Below are 18981 nucleotides of genomic sequence, written 5' to 3'. Positions count from 1 at the left end.
TTACTATATCACAGAACTGCAGTGGTGGGGAGGTAATACTTTACTATATAACAGATTTGCAGTGGTGGGGAGGTAATACTTTACTATATAAGAGAAATGCAGTGGTAAGAAAGTAATACTTTACTATATTATAGAACTGCGGTGGTGGGGAGGTAATACTTTACAATATAACAGAACTGCGGTGGTGGGGAGGTAATACTTTAATATATAACAGAACTGCGGTGGTGGGGAGGTAATACTTTACTATATAACAGAACTGCGGTGGTGGGGAGGTAATACTTTACTATATAACAGAAATGCAGTGGTGGGGAGGTAATACCTTACTAAATAACAGAACTGCAGTGGTTGGGAGGTAATACTTTACTATATAACAGAACTGCAGTGGTGGGGAGGTAATACTTTACTATATAACAGAAATGCAGTGGTGGGGAGGTAATACCTTACTAAATAAAAGAACTGCAGCGCTGAGGAAGTAATACTTTACTGTATAATAGAACTGCAGTGGTGGGTAGATAATACTTTACTATATAACAGAACTGCAGTGGTGGGGAGGTAATACTTTACAATATAACAGAACTGCGGTGGTGGGGAGGTAATACTTTACTATATAACAGAACTGCGGTGGTGGGGAGGTAATACTTTACTATATAACAGGACTGCAGTGGTGGGGAGGTAATACTTTACTATATAACAGAACTGCGGTGGTGGGGAGGTAATACTTTACTATATAACAGAAATGCAGTGGTGGGGAGGTAATACCTTACAAAATAACAGAACTGCAGCGCTGAGGAGGTAATACTTTACTGTATAATAGAACTGCAGTGGTGGGGAGGTAATACTTTACTATATAACAGAACTGCAGTGGTGGGGAGGTAATACTTTACTATATAACAGAAATGCAGTGGTGGGGAGGTAATACTTTAGCATATGTAACAGAAATGCAGTGGTGGGGAGGTAATACTTTACTATATAACAGATTTGCAGTGGGTGGGGAGGTAATACTTTACTATATAACATAAATGCATAGCTGTGGAGGTAATACTTTACTATATATATATATATATATATATATATATATTAGAATTGCAGTGGTGGGGAGGTAATACTTTACTATATAACAGATTTGCAGTGGTGGGGAGGTAATACTTTACTATATAAGAGAAATGCAGTGGTGAGAAAGTAATACTTTACTATATTATAGAACTGCAGTGGTGGGGATGTAATACTTTACTATATCACAGAACTGCAGTGGTGGGGAGGTAATACTTTACTATATAACAGATTTGCAGTGGTGGGGAGGTAATACTTTACTATATAAGAGAAATGCAGTGGTAAGAAAGTAATACTTTACTATATTATAGAACTGCAGTAGTGGGGAGGTAATACTTTACGATATTATAGAACTGCAGTGGTGGGAAGGTAAATACTTTTCTATATTATATAACTGCAGTGGTGGGGAGGTAATACTTTACTATATAACAGATTTGCAGTGGGTGGGGAGATAATACTTTACTATATAACATAAATGCATCGCTGTGGAGGTAATACTTTACTATATATATATATATATATATATATATTAGAATTGCAGTGGTGGGGTGGTAATACTTTACTATATAACAGATTTGCAGTGGTGGGGAGGTAATACTTTACTATATAAGAGAAATGCAGTGGTGAGAAAGTAATACTTTACTATATTATAGAACTGCAGTGGTGGGGAGGTAATACTTTAGTATATTATAGAACTGCAGTGGTGGGGAGGTAATATTTTAATATATTATTGAACTGCAGTGGTGGGGAGGTAATTCTTTACTATATAACAGATTTGCAGTGGTGGGGAGATAATACTTTACTATATAAGAGAAATGCAGTGGTAAGAAAGTAATACTTTACTATATTATAGAACTGCAGTGGTGGGGAGGTAATACTTTACTATATTATAGAACTGCAGTGGTGGGGAGGTAATACTTTACTATACAGGTTGAGTATCCCATATCCATATATTCCGAAATACGGAATATTCCGAAATACGGACTTTTTTGAGTGAGAGTGAGAGAGTGAAACCTTTGTTTTTTGATGGCTCAATGTATACAAACTTTGTTTAATACACATAGTTATTAAAAATATTGTAAATGACCTTCAGGCTGTGTGTATAAGGTGTATATGAAACATAAATGAATTGTGTGAATATAGACACACTTTGTTTAATGCACAAAGTTATAAAAAATATTGGCTAAAATTACCTTCTGGCTGTGTGTATAAGGTGTATATGTAATATAAATGCATTCTGTGCTTAGATTTAGGTCCCATTACCATGATATCTCATTATGGTGTGCAATTATTCCCAAATACGGAAAAATCCGATATCCAAAATACCTCTGGTCCCAAGCATTTTGGATAAGGGAGACTCAACCTGTATAACAGATTTGCAGTGGTGGAGAGGTAATGCTTTACTATATAAAGAGAACTGCAGTGGTGAGAAGGTAATACTTTAGTATATTATAGAACTGCAGTGGTGGGGAGGTAATACTTTACTATATAACAGAACTGCAGTGGTGAGGAGGTAATACTTTACTATATAACAGAAATGGAGCGCTGAGGAGGTAATACTCTTCAATATAACATAACTGCAGTAGTGGGGACGTAATAGTTTACTATATAACAGAACTGCAGTGGTGGGGAGGTAATACTTTACTACTATATATCGGAATTGCAGTGGTGGGTGTTAATACTTTACTATATAACAGATCTGCAGTGGTGGGGAGATAATACTTTACTACATAACAGAACTGCAGCGCTGAGGAGGTAGTACTTTACTATATAACAGAAATGGAGCGCTGAGGAGGTAATACTCTTCAATATAACATAACTGCAGTAGTGGGGACGTAATAGTTTACTATATAACAAAACTGCAGTGGTGGGGAGGTAATACTTTACTACAATATATCAGAATTGCAGTGGTGGGTGTTAATACTTTACTAGTATATAACAGATCTGCAGTGGTGGGGAGATAATACTTTACTACATAACAGAACTGCAGCGCTGAGGAGGTAATACTTTACTATATAACAGAAATGGAGCGCTGAGGAGGTAATACTCTTCAATATAACATAACTGCAGTAGTGGGGAGGTAACACTTTACTATATAACAGATTTGCAGTGGGTGGGGAGGTAATACTTTACTATATAACATAAATGCATCGCTGTGGAGGTAATACTTTACTATATATATATATATATATATATATATATTAGAATTGCAGTGGTGGGGAGGTAATACTTTACTATATAACAGATTTGCAGTGGTGGGGAGGTAATACTTTACTATATAAGAGAAATGCAGTTGTGAGAAAGTAATACTTTACTTTATTATAGAACTGCAGTGGTGGGGAGGTAATACTTTACTATATCACAGAACTGCAGTGGTAGGGAGGTAATACTTTACTATATAACAGATTTGCAGTGGTGGGGAGGTAATACTTTACTATATAAGAGAAATGCAGTGGTAAGAAAGTAATACTTTACTATATTATAGAACTGCAGTAGTGGGGAGGTAATACTTTACTATATTATAGAACTGCAGTGGTGGGAAGGTAATACTTTACTATATTATATAACTGCAGTGATGGGGAGGTAATACTTTACTATATAACAGATTTGCAGTGGGTGGGGAGATAATACTTTACTATATAACATAAATGCATCGCTGTGGAGGTAATACTTTACTATATGTATATATATTAGAGATGAGCGGGTTCGGTTCCTCTGAATCCGAACCCACCCGAACTTCATGTTTTTTTACACGGGTCCGAGCGACTCGGATCTTCCCGCCTTGCTCGGTTAACCCGAGCGCGCCCGAACGTCATCATCACGCTGTCGGATTCTCGCGAGGCTCGGATTCTATCGCGAGACTCGGATTCTATATAAGGAGCCGCGAGTCGCCGCCATTTTCACACGTGCATTGAGAGTCATAGGGAGAGGACGTGGCTGGCGTCCTCTCCGTTTAGAGAAGAGAGAGACACAGTATTTTTGGGGAGCATTATTAGGAGGAGTACTACTATACTCCTGTATACTACTATACTACTTGCTGAAGTGATATTATTTTATAGATTAGATAGTGTGACTGTAAGTGTATTATCTGACTTGTGGGGGAGACACTGACAGTGGGGAGCAGTTAGAGTCTGAGAGCAGGACTCAGGAGTACATACTACATAATATAACGTACAGTGCACACTTTTGCTGCCAGAGTCAGTGCCACACTGCCATTGTTGTGACCACACTGACCACCAGTATAATAATATATTTTGTGATTGTCTGCTTAGGCCTCGGAGTACTAGTTGCAAGTTGCAACGTGACCTGACCACCAGTTTAATAATCAATCACCACCAGTTTAATATATATATATATATATATATATATATATATATAATTGTATATAATATATATATATATAATATTGTATACCACCTACCCGTGGTTTTTTTTTTTCATTCTTCTTTATACTATAACATACTACTATAGTAGCTTACTGTAGCAGACTAGCAGTCTGCGGTGCTGTGCTGACCTGACAGTGTCCAGCAGGTCCGTCATCAGTCATTACATAATAAACATATATAGTACCTGTCCGGCTGCAGTACTAGTGATATTATATTGATTTCATCTCATTATCAATAATTTATCATCCAGTCTAGACTCTATATTAGCAGCAGACACAGTACGTTAGTCCACGGCTGTAGCTACCTCTGTGTCGGCACTCGGCAGTCCATCCATAATTGTATACCACCTACCCGTGGTTTTTTTTTTTCTTTCTTCTTTGTACATACTACTATAGTATAGTAGCTTACTGTAGCAGTCTGCGGTGCTGCTGAGCAGACAGTGTCCAGCAGGTCCGTCATCAGTCATCATTACCTAATAAATATATTATCTACCTGTCCGGCTGCAGTACTAGTGATATTATATATACATACATATATATTGATTTCATCTCATTATCAATCATCCAGTCTATATTAGCAGCAGACACAGTACGTTAGTCCACGGCTGTAGCTACCTCTGTGTCGGCACTCGGCAGTCCATCCATAATTGTATACCACCTACCCGTGGTTTTTTTTTCTTTCTTCTTTATACATACTACATCTCATTATCATCCAGTCTATATTAGCAGCAGACACAGTACGGTAGTCCACGGCTGTAGCTACCTCTGTGTCGGCACTCGGCAGTCCATCCATAATTGTATACCACCTACCCGTGGTTTTTTTTTCTTTCTTCTTTATACATACTACATCTCATTATCATCCAGTCTATATTAGCAGCAAACACAGTACGGTAGTCCACGGCTGTAGCTACCTCTGTGTCGGCACTCGGCAGTCCATCCATAATTGTATACCACCTACCCGTGGTTTTTTTTTCTTTCTTCTTTATACATACTACATCTCATTATCATCCAGTCTATATTAGCAGCAGACACAGTACGTTAGTCCACGGCTGTAGCTACCTCTGTGTCGGCACTCGGCAGTCCATCCATAATTGTATACCACCTACCCGTGGGTTTTTTTTTTTTCTTCTTTATACATACTACATCTCATTATCATCCAGTCTATATTAGCAGCAGACACAGTACGGTAGTCCACGGCTGTAGCTACCTCTGTGTCGGCACTCGGCAGTCCATCCATAATTGTATACCACCTACCCGTGGTTTTTTTTTCCTTTCTTCTTTATACATACTACATCTCATTATCATCCAGTCTATATTAGCAGCAGACACAGTACGGTAGTCCACGGCTGTAGCTACCTCTGTGTCGGCACTCGGCAGTCCATCCATAATTGTATACCACCTACCCGTGTTTTTTTTTTTCTTTCTTCTTTATACATACTACATCTCATTATCATCCAGTCTATATTAGCAGCAGACACAGTACGGTAGTCCACGGCTGTAGCTACCTCTGTGTCGGCACTCGGCAGTCCATCCATAATTGTATACCACCTACCCGTGGTTTTTTTTTTCTTTCTTCTTTATACATACTTCATCTCATTATCATCCAGTCTATATTAGCAGCAGACACAGTACGGTAGTCCACGGCTGTAGCTACCTCTGTGTCGGCACTCGGCAGTCCATCCATAATTGTATACCACCTACCCGTGGTTTTTTTTTTCTTTCTTCTTTATACATACTACATCTCATTATCATCCAGTCTATATTAGCAGCAGACACAGTACGGTAGTCCACGGCTGTAGCTACCTCTGTGTCGGCACTCGGCAGTCCATCCATAATTGTATACCACCTACCCGTGGTTTTTTTTTTCTTTCTTCTTTATACATACTACATCTCATTATCATCCAGTCTATATTAGCAGCAGACACAGTACGGTAGTCCACGGCTGTAGCTACCTCTGTGTCGGCACTCGGCAGTCCATCCATAATTGTATACCACCTACCCGTGTTTTTTTTTTTTTCTTCTTTATACATACTACATCTCATTATCATCCAGTCTATATTAGCAGCAGACACAGTACGGTAGTCCACGGCTGTAGCTACCTCTGTGTCGGCACTCGGCAGTCCATCCATAATTGTATACCACCTACCCGTGGTTTTTTTTTTCTTTCTTCTTTATACATACTACATCTCATTATCATCCAGTCTATATTAGCAGCAGACACAGTACGGTAGTCCACGGCTGTAGCTACCTCTGTGTCGGCACTCGGCAGTCCATCCATAATTGTATACCACCTACCCGTGGTTTTTTTTTTCTTTCTTCTTTATACATACTACATCTCATTATCATCCAGTCTATATTAGCAGCAGACACAGTACGGTAGTCCACGGCTGTAGCTACCTCTGTGTCGGCACTCGGCAGTCCATCCATAATTGTATACCACCTACCCGTGGTTTTTTTTTTCTTTCTTCTTTATACATACTACATCTCATTATCATCCAGTCTATATTAGCAGCAGACACAGTACGGTAGTCCACGGCTGTAGCTACCTCTGTGTCGGCACTCGGCAGTCCATCCATAATTGTATACTAGTATCCATCCATCTCCATTGTTTACCTGAGGTGCCTTTTAGTTGTGCCTATTAAAATATGGAGAACAAAAATGTTGAGGTTCCAAAATTAGGGAAAGATCAAGATCCACTTCCACCTCGTGCTGAAGCTGCTGCCACTAGTCATGGCCGAGACGATGAAATGCCAGCAACGTCGTCTGCCAAGGCCGATGCCCAATGTCATAGTACAGAGCATGTCAAATCCAAAACACCAAATATCAGTAAAAAAAGGACTCCAAAACCTAAAATAAAATTGTCGGAGGAGAAGCGTAAACTTGCCAATATGCCATTTACCACACGGAGTGGCAAGGAACGGCTGAGGCCCTGGCCTATGTTCATGGCTAGTGGTTCAGCTTCACATGAGGATGGAAGCACTCAGCCTCTCGCTAGAAAAATGAAAAGACTCAAGCTGGCAAAAGCAGTAGCACCGCAAAGAACTGTGCGTTCTTCGAAATCCCAAATCCACAAGGAGAGTCCGACTCCAATTGTGTCGGTTGCGATGCCTGACCTTCCCAACACTGGACGTGAAGAGCATGCGCCTTCCACCATTTGCACGCCCCCTGCAAGTGCTGGAAGGAGCACCCGCAGTCCAGTTCCTGATAGTCAGATTGAAGATGTCAGTGTTGAAGTACACCAGGATGAGGAGGATATGGGTGTTGCTGGCGCTGGGGAGGAAATTGACCAGGAGGATTCTGATGGTGAGGTGGTTTGTTTAAGTCAGGCACCCGGGGAGACACCTGTTGTCCGTGGGAGGAATATGGCCACTGACATGCCTGGTGAAAATACCAAAAAAATCAGCTCTTCGGTGTGGAAGTATTTCAACAGAAATGCGGACAACAGGTGTCAAGCCGTGTGTTGCCTTTGTCAAGCTGTAATAAGTAGGGGTAAGGACGTTAACCACCTCGGAACATCCTCCCTTATACGTCACCTGCAGCGCATTCATAATAAGTCAGTGACAAGTTCAAAAACTTTGGGTGACAGCGGAAGCAGTCCACTGACCAGTAAATACCTTCCTCTTGTAACCAAGCTCACGCAAACCACCCCACCAACTCCCTCAGTGTCAATTTCCTCCTTCCCCAGGAATGCCAATAGTCCTGCAGGCCATGTCACTGGCAATTCTGACGATTCCTCTCCTGCCTGGGATTCCTCCGATGCATCCTTGCGTGTAACGCCTACTGCTGCTGGCGCTGCTGTTGTTGCTGCTGGGAGTCGATGGTCATCCCAGAGGGGAAGTCGTAAGACCACTTTTACTACTTCCACCAAGCAATTGACTGTCCAACAGTCCTTTGCAAGGAAGATGAAATATCACAGCAGTCATCCTACTGCAAAGCGGATAACTGAGGCCTTGGCATCCTGGGTGGTGAGAAACGTGGTTCCGGTATCCATCATTACTGCAGAGCCAACTAGAGACTTGTTGGAGGTACTGTGTCCCCGGTACCAAATACCATCTAGGTTCCATTTCTCTAGGCAGGCGATACCGAAAATGTACACAGACCTCAGAAAAAGAGTCACCAGTGTCCTAAAAAATGCAGCTGTACCCAATGTCCACTTAACCACGGACATGTGGACAAGTGGAGCAGGGCAGGGTCAGGACTATATGACTGTGACAGCCCACTGGGTAGATGTATGGACTCCCGCCGCAAGAACAGCAGCGGCGGCACCAGTAGCAGCATCTCGCAAACGCCAACTCTTTCCTAGGCAGGCTACGCTTTGTATCACCGCTTTCCAGAATACGCACACAGCTGAAAACCTCTTCGCAGAATGGCTTACCCCAATTGGACTCTCCTGTGGATTTGTGGCATCGGACAACGCCAGCAATATTGTGTGTGCATTAAATATGGGCAAATTCCAGCACGTCCCATGTTTTGCACATACCTTGAATTTGGTGGTGCAGAATTTTTTAAAAAACGACAGGGGCGTGCAAGAGATGCTGTCGGTGGCCAGAAGAATTGCGGGACACTTTCGGCGTACAGGCACCACATACAGAAGACTGGAGCACCACCAAAAACTACTGAACCTGCCCTGCCATCATCTGAAGCAAGAAGTGGTAACGAGGTGGAATTCAACCCTCTATATGCTTCAGAGGTTGGAGGAGCAGCAAAAGGCCATTCAAGCCTATACAATTGAGCACGATATAGGAGGTGGAATGCACCTGTCTCAAGCGCAGTGGAGAATGATTTCAACGTTGTGCAAGGTTCTGATGCCCTTTGAACTTGCCACACGTGAAGTCAGTTCAGACACTGCCAGCCTGAGTCAGGTCATTCCCCTCATCAGGCTTTTGCAGAAGAAGCTGGAGACATTGAAGGAGGCGCTAACACGGAGCGATTCCGCTAGGCATGTGGGACTTGTGGATGGAGCCCTTAATTCGCTTAACAAGGATTCACGGGTGGTCAATCTGTTGAAATCAGAGCACTACATTTTGGCCACCGTGCTCGATCCTAGATTTAAAGCCTACCTTGGATCTCTCTTTCCGGCAGACACAAGTCTGCTGGGGTTGAAAGACCTGCTGGTGAGAAAATTGTCAAGTCAAGCGGAACGCGACCTGTCAACAACATCTCCTCCTTCACATTCTCCCGCAACTGGGGGTGCGAGGAAAAGGCTCAGAATTCCGAGCCCACCCGCTGGCGGTGATGCAGGGCAGTCTGGAGCGACTGCTGATGCTGACATCTGGTCCGGACTGAAGGACCTGACAACGATTACGGACATGTTGTCTACTGTCACTGCATATGATTCTCTCACCATTGAAAGAATGGTGGAGGATTATATGAGTGACCGCATCCAAGTAGGCACGTCACACAGTCCGTACTTATACTGGCAGGAAAAAGAGGCAATTTGGAGGCCCTTGCACAAACTGGCTTTATTCTACCTAAGTTGCCCTCCCACAAGTGTGTACTCCGAAAGAGTGTTTAGTGCCGCCGCTCACCTTGTCAGCAATCGGCGTACGAGGTTACATCCAGAAAATGTGGAGAAGATGATGTTCATTAAAATGAATTATAATCAATTCCTCCGCGGAGACATTGACCAGCAGCAATTGCCTCCACAAAGTACACAGGGAGCTGAGATGGTGGATTCCAGTGGGGACGAATTGATAATCTGTGAGGAGGGGGATGTACACGGTGATATATCGGAGGATGATGATGAGGTGGACATCTTGCCTCTGTAGAGCCAGTTTGTGCAAGGAGAGATTAATTGCTTCTTTTTTGGTGGGGGTCCAAACCAACCCGTCATATCAGTCACAGTCGTGTGGCAGACCCTGTCACTGAAATGATGGGTTGGTTAAAGTGTGCATGTCCTGTTTATACAACATAAGGGTGGGTGGGAGGGCCCAAGGACAATTCCATCTTGCACCTCTTTTTTCTTTAATTTTTCTTTGCGTCATGTGCTGTTTGGGGAGTGTTTTTTGGAAGGGCCATCCTGCGTGACACTGCAGTGCCACTCCTAGATGGGCCAGGTGTTTGTGTCGGCCACTAGGGTCGCTTATCTTACTCACACAGCTACCTCATTGCGCCTCTTTTTTTCTTTGCGTCATGTGCTGTTTGGGGAGTGTTTTTTGGAAGGGCCATCCTGCGTGACACTGCAGTGCCACTCCTAGATGGGCCAGGTGTTTGTGTCGGCCACTAGGGTCGCTTATCTTACTCACACAGCTACCTCATTGCGCCTCTTTTTTTCTTTGCGTCATGTGCTGTTTGGGGAGGGTTTTTTGGAAGGGCCATCCTGCGTGACACTGCAGTGCCACTCCTAGATGGGCCCGGTGTTTGTGTCGGCCACTAGGGTCGCTTATCTTACTCACACAGCTACCTCATTGCGCCTCTTTTTTTCTTTGCGTCATGTGCTGTTTGGGGAGGGTTTTTTGGAAGGGCCATCCTGCGTGACACTGCAGTGCCACTCCTAGATGGGCCCGGTGTTTGTGTCGGCCACTAGGGTCGCTTATCTTACTCACACAGCTACCTCATTGCGCCTCTTTTTTTCTTTGCGTCATGTGCTGTTTGGGGAGGGTTTTTTGGAAGGGCCATCCTGCGTGACACTGCAGTGCCACTCCTAGATGGGCCAGGTGTTTGTGTCGGCCACTAGGGTCGCTTATCTTACTCACACAGCTACCTCATTGCGCCTCTTTTTTTCTTTGCGTCATGTGCTGTTTGGGGAGGGTTTTTTGGAAGGGCCATCCTGCGTGACACTGCAGTGCCACTCCTAGATGGGCCAGGTGTTTGTGTCGGCCACTAGGGTCGCTTATCTTACTCACACAGCTACCTCATTGCGCCTCTTTTTTTCTTTGCGTCATGTGCTGTTTTGGGAGGGTTTTTTGGAAGGGCCATCCTGCGTGACACTGCAGTGCCACTCCTAGATGGGACCGGTGTTTGTGTCGGCCACTAGGGTCGCCCAGCTTAGTCATCCAGCGACCTAGGTGCAAATTTTAGGACTAAAAATAATATTGTGAGGTGTGAGGTATTCAGAATAGACTGAAAATGAGTGTAAATTATGGTTTTTGAGGTTAATAATACTTTGGGATCAAAATGACCCCCAAATTCTATGATTTAAGCTGTTTTTTAGTGTTTTTTAAAAAAAACACCCGAATCCAAAACACACCCGAATCCGACAAAAAAAATTCGGTTAGGTTTTGCCAAAACGCGGTCGAACCCAAAACACGGCCGCGGAACCGAACCCAAAACCAAAACACAAAACCCGAAAAATTTCCGGCGCTCATCTCTAATATATATATATATATATATATATATATATATATATATATTAAAATTGCAGTGGTGGGGAGGTAATACTTTACTATATAACAGATTTGCAGTGGTGGGGAGGTAATACTTTACTATATAAGAGAAACGCAGTGGTGAGAAAGTAATACTTTACTATGGGGGTCATTCCGAGTTGTTCGCTCGCAAGCGGATTTTAGCAGATTTGCTCATGCTAAGCCGCCGCCTACTGGGAGTGAATCTTAGCATCTTAAAATTGCGAACGATGTATTCGCAATATTGCGATTACACACCTCGTAGCAGTTTCTGAGTAGCTCCAGACTTACTCGGTATCTGCGATCATTTCAGTGCTTGTCGTTCCTGGTTTGACGTCACAAACACACCCAGCGTTCACCCAGACACTCCCCCGTTTCTCCGGCCACTCCTGCGTTTTTTCCGGAAACGGTAGCGTTTTTTCCCACGCGCCCATAAAACGGCCTGTTTCCGCCCAGTAACACCCATTTCCTGTCAATCACATTACGATCGCCAGAACGATGAAAAAGCCGTGAGTAAAAATCCAAACTGCATAGCAAATTTACTTGGCGCAGTCGCAGTGCGGAAATTGCGCATGCGCATTAAGCGGAAAATCGCTGCGATGCGAAGATTTTTACCGAGCGAACAACTCGGAATGACCCTCTATATTATAGAACTGCAGTGGTGGGGAGGTAATACTTTAGTATATTATAGAACTGCAGCGGTGGGGAGGTAATATTTTAATATATTATTGAAATGCAGTGGTGGGGAGGTAATACTTTACTATATTATAGAACTGCAGTGGTGGGGAGGTAATACTTTACTATATAACAGAACTGCAGTGGTGAGGAGGTAATACTTTACTATATAACAGAAATGGAGCGCTGAGGAGGTAATACTCTTCAATATAACATAACTGCGTAATAGTTTACTATATAACAGAACTGCAGTGGTGGGGATGTAATACTTTACTACTGTATATCAGAATTGCAGTGGTGGGTGTTAATACTTTACTATATAACAGATCTGCAGTGGTGGGGAGGTACTACTTTACTATATAACAGAAATGCAGCACTGAGGAGGTAATACTTTACTATATAATAGAACTGCAGTGGTGCGGAGGTAATACTTTACTATGTAACAGAAATGTAGTGCTGAGGAGGTAATACTTTACTATATAACAGACTTACATGAGAATGTCAGATTACCACCCAACAAAAGGCCTGATTGTACACAAATTCATTTTTTTCACAGTTGAGTGATTATCAGTGGTCTGCGAATGTATTTGCATACATCTCTGAATCAGGCCCAAAGTATTTTACCTTCAAGGGTTATAAGGGAAAATTAAAATGTTTGGACTAATAATAATTTATTTATTTAACATTTATTAACATTTATTTGTTTCTTATATAGTGCAGCAAATTCCATTGCGCTTTACAAACGGACACAATGATAATCCAAAACTGGGTAATAACAAACAGTCATAGAGGTAGGAAGGCCCTGCTCACAAGCTTACAATCTAAGGGAAAAATTTGTCATATACAGTAAAATGGGAATTACACAAACAGGGCAATCAGTTTAGAATGGGTATGGGACTCAGGGTCGACAGTGTCTAGGTCGACACACATTAGGTCAATACCTATTGCTCAACAGTGACTAGGTCAACACAGGCCATTAGGTCGACATGGAAAAAGGCTGACATGAGTTTTTTCTTTTTTTGGGTGTCGTTTTCTCCGTAAAGTGACGGGGAACCCCACTTAGTGCACCGTGTCCCCTCACATGGCTCGCTTCACTTGCCATGCTTCGGCCAAGGTTACCGTTGTAGTACACGTGGATCATAAAGTATGAAAAAGTTCACAAAATGGAAAATTTTTAAAAAACCCTCATGTCGACCTTTTTCCATGTTGACCACGCTCATGTCGACCCAATGGTTGTGTCGACATATTTCCTGTGTCGACCTAATGTGTGTCGGCCAATAGGTGTCGATCTAATGTCTGTCGACCTAGACAGTGTCGACCTATTGTCCGGATACCGTTTACAATTCTATCCTTGTAATATAGGTACCTTAATATCCGTGATGGATATGGAATTATTCAATGGTGATACTACCGTGGTAATGCCGAGATAATAATGTTAAACTAGTAAGAGATTAAAAATAAAGTAACAAAAGTAGCCCTGTCATTTATAGTGCAAATAGATCTTGGAACAAACAACATTCAACAAGTTCAGTGACATGAGGCAAACTCTGGGCAGATTACAAATATTTATTACAGTGTAAAAATGCCAAGCCCTGCAGTCTGGTCACTGTGTTCCTGAGAAACTCTATAAAGCAGTGATAAGTGCAAGGTGATAACGCACCAGCCAATCAGCTCCTGACTGTCAATTTACATATTGGAGCTGATTGGCTGGTGCGTTATCACCAGACACTTATCACTGCTTTATCACGTCTCCTAACTTAATACATCTGCCCCCATATGCCTAATTTTGGTACATGAAGCACCTCGTCTTTCTCATATCCATCTGCATGAAATTTTGCATAAGTAAAAATGTTACCTCCAGTATTCTTGCTCTGAGGAGTGCATCATCACACTGTAAGAAGCCTTGCAGCATAAATGTGCTGAATGACCACCAGTGCACAGTACACAGCTGATGCAATAGGCACCAATAACATCTATTTGCACAAAGCAAAGCGCCAAGAAGCGCAGCGTTGTATTGTTAAAAACTGTACATTTCCATGCACTTATGGTCTACAATTAATATTAGATTTTTTAATAGTAACACGTTAGAACAGATTTTGAATACTTTATAGTTCTTTTGAGCAATCTTTCTTAAACATAAACAGTAACAGATTATAGAAAGAAAAAAAATTATATATATATATATATATATATATTCATATATGTGTATAGATATCGTTCACTTACTTTGTGCAAAATCTCGTTCATCTCCAGGGCTTAATCCGCTTGGGGAGACAGAGGAGGCCACAGAGGCCTTGGTGAAGATACCACTGATGAACTTTAGCATTTTTCTGTCCCTAGCTGCTGAGGCCCTTGTCTTGTCTCCAGTAGGAGATGTTCCCTCCCGCCCTTTTTTAAACTCATCCGCTGGTGGATCTAAGTCACTGTTGTCAACAGTTCTGCTTTTCCCCTTTCTAAAACCTTTTGGATCACATGAGGAGGGAGACAATAGGCTTCGTCCTCCCCCAGTTGGTTTTGGTGTCTCAGCTCTAGGGCTGCTCTTAGTTGAGGACTTTGAGCGACTTTTACCTCCTTCATTCTCAGGCCATGACAGTCGGTTGGAGCCACTTTTCTGGCTCAGATTTTTTTCACGGTGCTCAGATTTTTCCACTTGACTCTTGGAGGCCTTGCTAAGCTTAAGCATTCGACTACCTTTTTCCTTAGATGGTGTTAAAAGAACAGGAGTTACTTTCCCTTGTTCAAGAGGTCCAGGTACACCTGTGGCACTTAAATTAGAAGAAAATGGAGCTTTGGTCTTGGTATCTACTTGTGAGACAGTCTTCTGTGACTCCCCTGCCTTGTCTGGACTCACTGTAAGGGAAACAGTCACTGGTGCTTCACGATATGGGGTTCCTGGCTGGCAAGGTACTGGGAGCAATGGGCTGGCAGGAGAGCTGAAAGAGTATCGTGGCCCAGTAAAGAAGGTAGGGCTTGACATCTGCCGAGGGCTGCCACTAAGCCGGCTAGGAGAATTCTGAAGAAAATAGTCTGAGGTGACACTGGTACTGATCCACATAGCATCTTGCCTATGAAAAAGTCTTTCATGTCGCTTACTCTTTCCAAAATCGTCACTGTGCTCTTCGTCCTCCTCACCTGGCAGAGAGATATCCGCACATGGTGAAAGAGATAGCAAAAGAGAAGGTTCTGGCATCTTATGAATGGGGGATGCTAACTCACTGGGGTCAATAGTTTTCTTTTCTATCAAAGTAACTGGCCTATCACTTGTAGCTTTGGCCCCAGGAGATTTGGTAGTAGCAGAAAATGGTGCTCTGGCTCCTGGATATGTTCCCATGCCAGTAACTGGTACTTTTATGCCAGCTGAAGCTTTAATTCGAGGAGTGAAAGCTGTCGTAGTGTCAGCAGATGACATTGCAGGCTTGCTGATCATGCTTGAGGTTTTTATCGCTGAAAGTGGTGGTGTCACAGAAGTCAGAGATTTGGATGCACTGACAGGTGGTTTTGCTCCAGGGTATGTACCAGTATCTCCAGTCTTTGCTTTCTCACTGGCTGTTGTTGGTGCTGCTTTGTTTCCTGCATTGTCTTCAGATGACACTCCTGTGGTTGGTGCTCTGACTCCTCTTGCTGCACTTCTGGCAGCGATTATTTTGGCCTCACTAGGTTTGGCGGCAATCACTGGGGCTCCTCCAGACCGAGATGCAGAAAACAAGGCTGCTGCAGTACGAGCAGCACTAATTGGGGGAACAGTAACATGGGGCACACTGGAAGGCGCTATACATTGTTTGTCAGAATGCTCAAATGCTTTGCTAGGCTTCTCTCCAGAAATTGGTGCCGAACTTGTGTGTGTTGGTGAATCAGAGGATACAGCTGGTACCTTTATTGCCTTTAAACTTCGTCGGGAGATTCTAGATTCAGTCACTGGTGCTTGAGGACTAACACCTTCTGTAATTTTGGACCCAGGTACTGGGATAACAGGGCTGCATATTAAATCCCTGGAAACTTCAGTATCCAACGCTGGCCGCCTAATGAGGGATCCTCTAATTACCCGCACTCCACCAAAAGGAAAATCCCTTTGGCTAAATGGTATTGGGGCACTAGTTGTTCTAGTTGCCTTCATTCCTGTTGTTGGCACTGAGGAACCTGAACTTTTTGTGTTCTGGAGTGAGGAGCCTCCAGTGCTGGATGTACTTGTGTGTTTTTCTCCTTGTACTGAAGCTGCATTGCTGGGTGTTTCAGAGCTCCTAATTTCCTGACTCTGGGTTGCAGTATTTGCTGCTTCTGCATCCTTCAAAGGTGCATCCTTCAAAGGTGGTTCTGGTAATGGAGTACTGGGTGCCACATTACGATCCCCTCCCTGTTTTGGGGATGCAGGACTTGATTTTCCAGTCACTCCCACTGTCTGAGCTAAAGTTGGGGATGACCCCTTTTCTGCAGTTGATATGGAGGTAACTTTGAATCTGTCTCCTGCTGGTAACAAAGGGCCTTCAGTTCTAGATGTCTCAGAAGATCCCGCTGGCTGATCTGTAGTTCCATTTGTACATGTCCTGGTGTCTTCTGATCCCACTATTGAAGAAGTAGCAATGCTTGTGCATGTGGTATCTGGTGCCAGTGCTGAAGAGCTGGATTTTCCAGTGTCCCTCGCCCCAGGTAGCAGGGTTGTACTGATAGGTGCTGTAGGCTCTTCATCTGGGGCTGTTGTTTCAAATCTAGACTGATTGGTTTTGGCGGAAACTGGTAGAGGTACACTGTTACTATCCTGGATCACCTTTGATCCAAGAATTGACCCTGCACTATTGTGAATCGCTGGTGCACTTGCTTCATTGATGGACTTTCCTTTTCCACCACTCACCCCGGAACCAGAAGTGGGCCCTCCCCAAGCCCAGACATCTGGAAATTCCCTATCCAGTGAAAGGCAATGGGCCAGTCCAGGAGTACTGCCAAGAGAAGGGGTGTCATGTTTCCGGAAAACCTCAGTGCTTTCTCCCTTTTTTTCCTCTCCCACAGCCTCTAGTTTGACTAGGGTCAAAGAGATGTGGTAGGTGGTCCTGCGCTGGAGGGTGGCTCCTCTGCTCATGGGTCCCCTGAGTGAGCAGCTTGCAAAGATAGCACGGGCTGCAGAGTATTCTGCCTGATCAAGCAAAGCTGCCGGTCTGCAATCAGCTCAGCACATCCATCATCTGATGTACCACCTCCTCTCCACACAGGTGTCCTCGCAGCATATATCCGATCTCCAGACAGAAAACACACGCCCAGGAATGTCAGTGAATAGCTATCTGCAAATAATGCACAATAACAGAGGGGGAGAGCAACTGTTCAGAGGTGAGATCTCATTGTTAAAAAGCATCACTGCACTGGCTCAGTACTGCATAAGGCACTGACGTTTCTCTTCACAGGTCATTCGCATTTCAGTCCCATTGTTTTCCAGGAAAGATAGGTGGACAGGTAACACCATAGTCTTCTGTGTCCTCGAGAAGAAAAAGATGCTTGCAGTTTCTTCAATGCAGTAGCAGCAGCAGCAGCAGCAGACTCCTGAATTACAGCCGTGAAGACTATCTGGTTACACAGTGATTGGAGACGGGCTTGTCACAGATATCCATTCACAGAGACACAGCCAGCTATTCTTCTGCTGCCTCTCCAGTGTTATAGCTGCAGCTTAAACGAGCACTTCAATTTTGCATCTCATAGGAAGAGTTTGCAAAGGAGGGGGCTAGGAAACGGTGTAATCGCAGAATAATATGCTACCCAAGCATGGTATAAAGACTAGCAGGACTCCCTATTCATGGTATACGAATAGGAGGAGCTGTGATCCCTGTTCACTACACCCACACCTAACGTAGGAACTCTGTACGGTGTGTTAAAGGATGTGTTTTACATCCAAGAAGAGAAAAAACTGTGCACATGCTGCCTCATATGAGAGATGCATGAGACGCATCTCCGGAATCTTTGCAACATTATTACAAATCTCTATTTTAATTTGGGTTTGCTTTAAAAACTGATTTATTTAGCCTGTGAAAATATTCAGCTACACACACCCGCTATGTGGTCATGGTCACATTATACTTTATATTTTAGAGGGTGCTGGGAAAGGTGACAAGTTACAGCGTTCATTGACAGCCTCATGTAGGCTCTTCAGCAGTTATATTGTGGGACTACAAGTTCCAGTATGTCCTGCTAGCATCTTAGGCTACATGTGACTCTCCAGCTATCCCAGACTCCTGCTGATAGGGGATGCTGCGACAACAGCTGGAGAGCCACAGGTTGTCTACCTTCTTATAAAACAAGACGGTTTAGATGCAGCATGTCTCTTTTGTAAGAAAACAAAAGAAAAACTTTTCATGACTGTAAATACATTTGTATCATCTATGAAAAGAAAACGGATTCACTCATTCATCTTTCTCTTTTTTATTTCTGAAAAACATCAAGGGGTCTGTTTTTCAAATAACCCCTCAAGTCCTATTTTCTATCACCAAACATTGTAGAGGCAGAAAATAAATTTTGGAGCTATTTATCTGAGCAATGAATAAAAGAATG

General features: G+C 43.2%; 1 protein-coding gene across 2 annotated transcripts in view; it reads right to left on the bottom strand.

The window, feature by feature from the left end:
• Window positions 1–18241, bottom strand: part of AGAP2 (ArfGAP with GTPase domain, ankyrin repeat and PH domain 2) — a 355861-nt gene extending 337620 nt beyond the window's left edge. For both annotated transcript variants that reach the window (XM_063952311.1, XM_063952312.1), the window contains exon 1: window positions 14680–18241. In XM_063952311.1, coding sequence (XP_063808381.1) covers window positions 14680–17524 — 2845 coding nt within the window. In that variant the 5' untranslated portion in view covers window positions 17525–18241. The remainder of the gene's footprint in view (window positions 1–14679) is intronic.
• Between the last annotated feature and the right edge of the window lie 740 nt (window positions 18242–18981).

This window comes from Pseudophryne corroboree, chromosome 2 (assembly GCF_028390025.1).
Source record: "Pseudophryne corroboree isolate aPseCor3 chromosome 2, aPseCor3.hap2, whole genome shotgun sequence".
NCBI lineage: Eukaryota > Metazoa > Chordata > Amphibia > Anura > Myobatrachidae > Pseudophryne > Pseudophryne corroboree.
The sequence above is the reverse complement of the archived record's forward strand: the minus strand, read 5'-3'. Positions and strand labels throughout refer to the sequence as shown.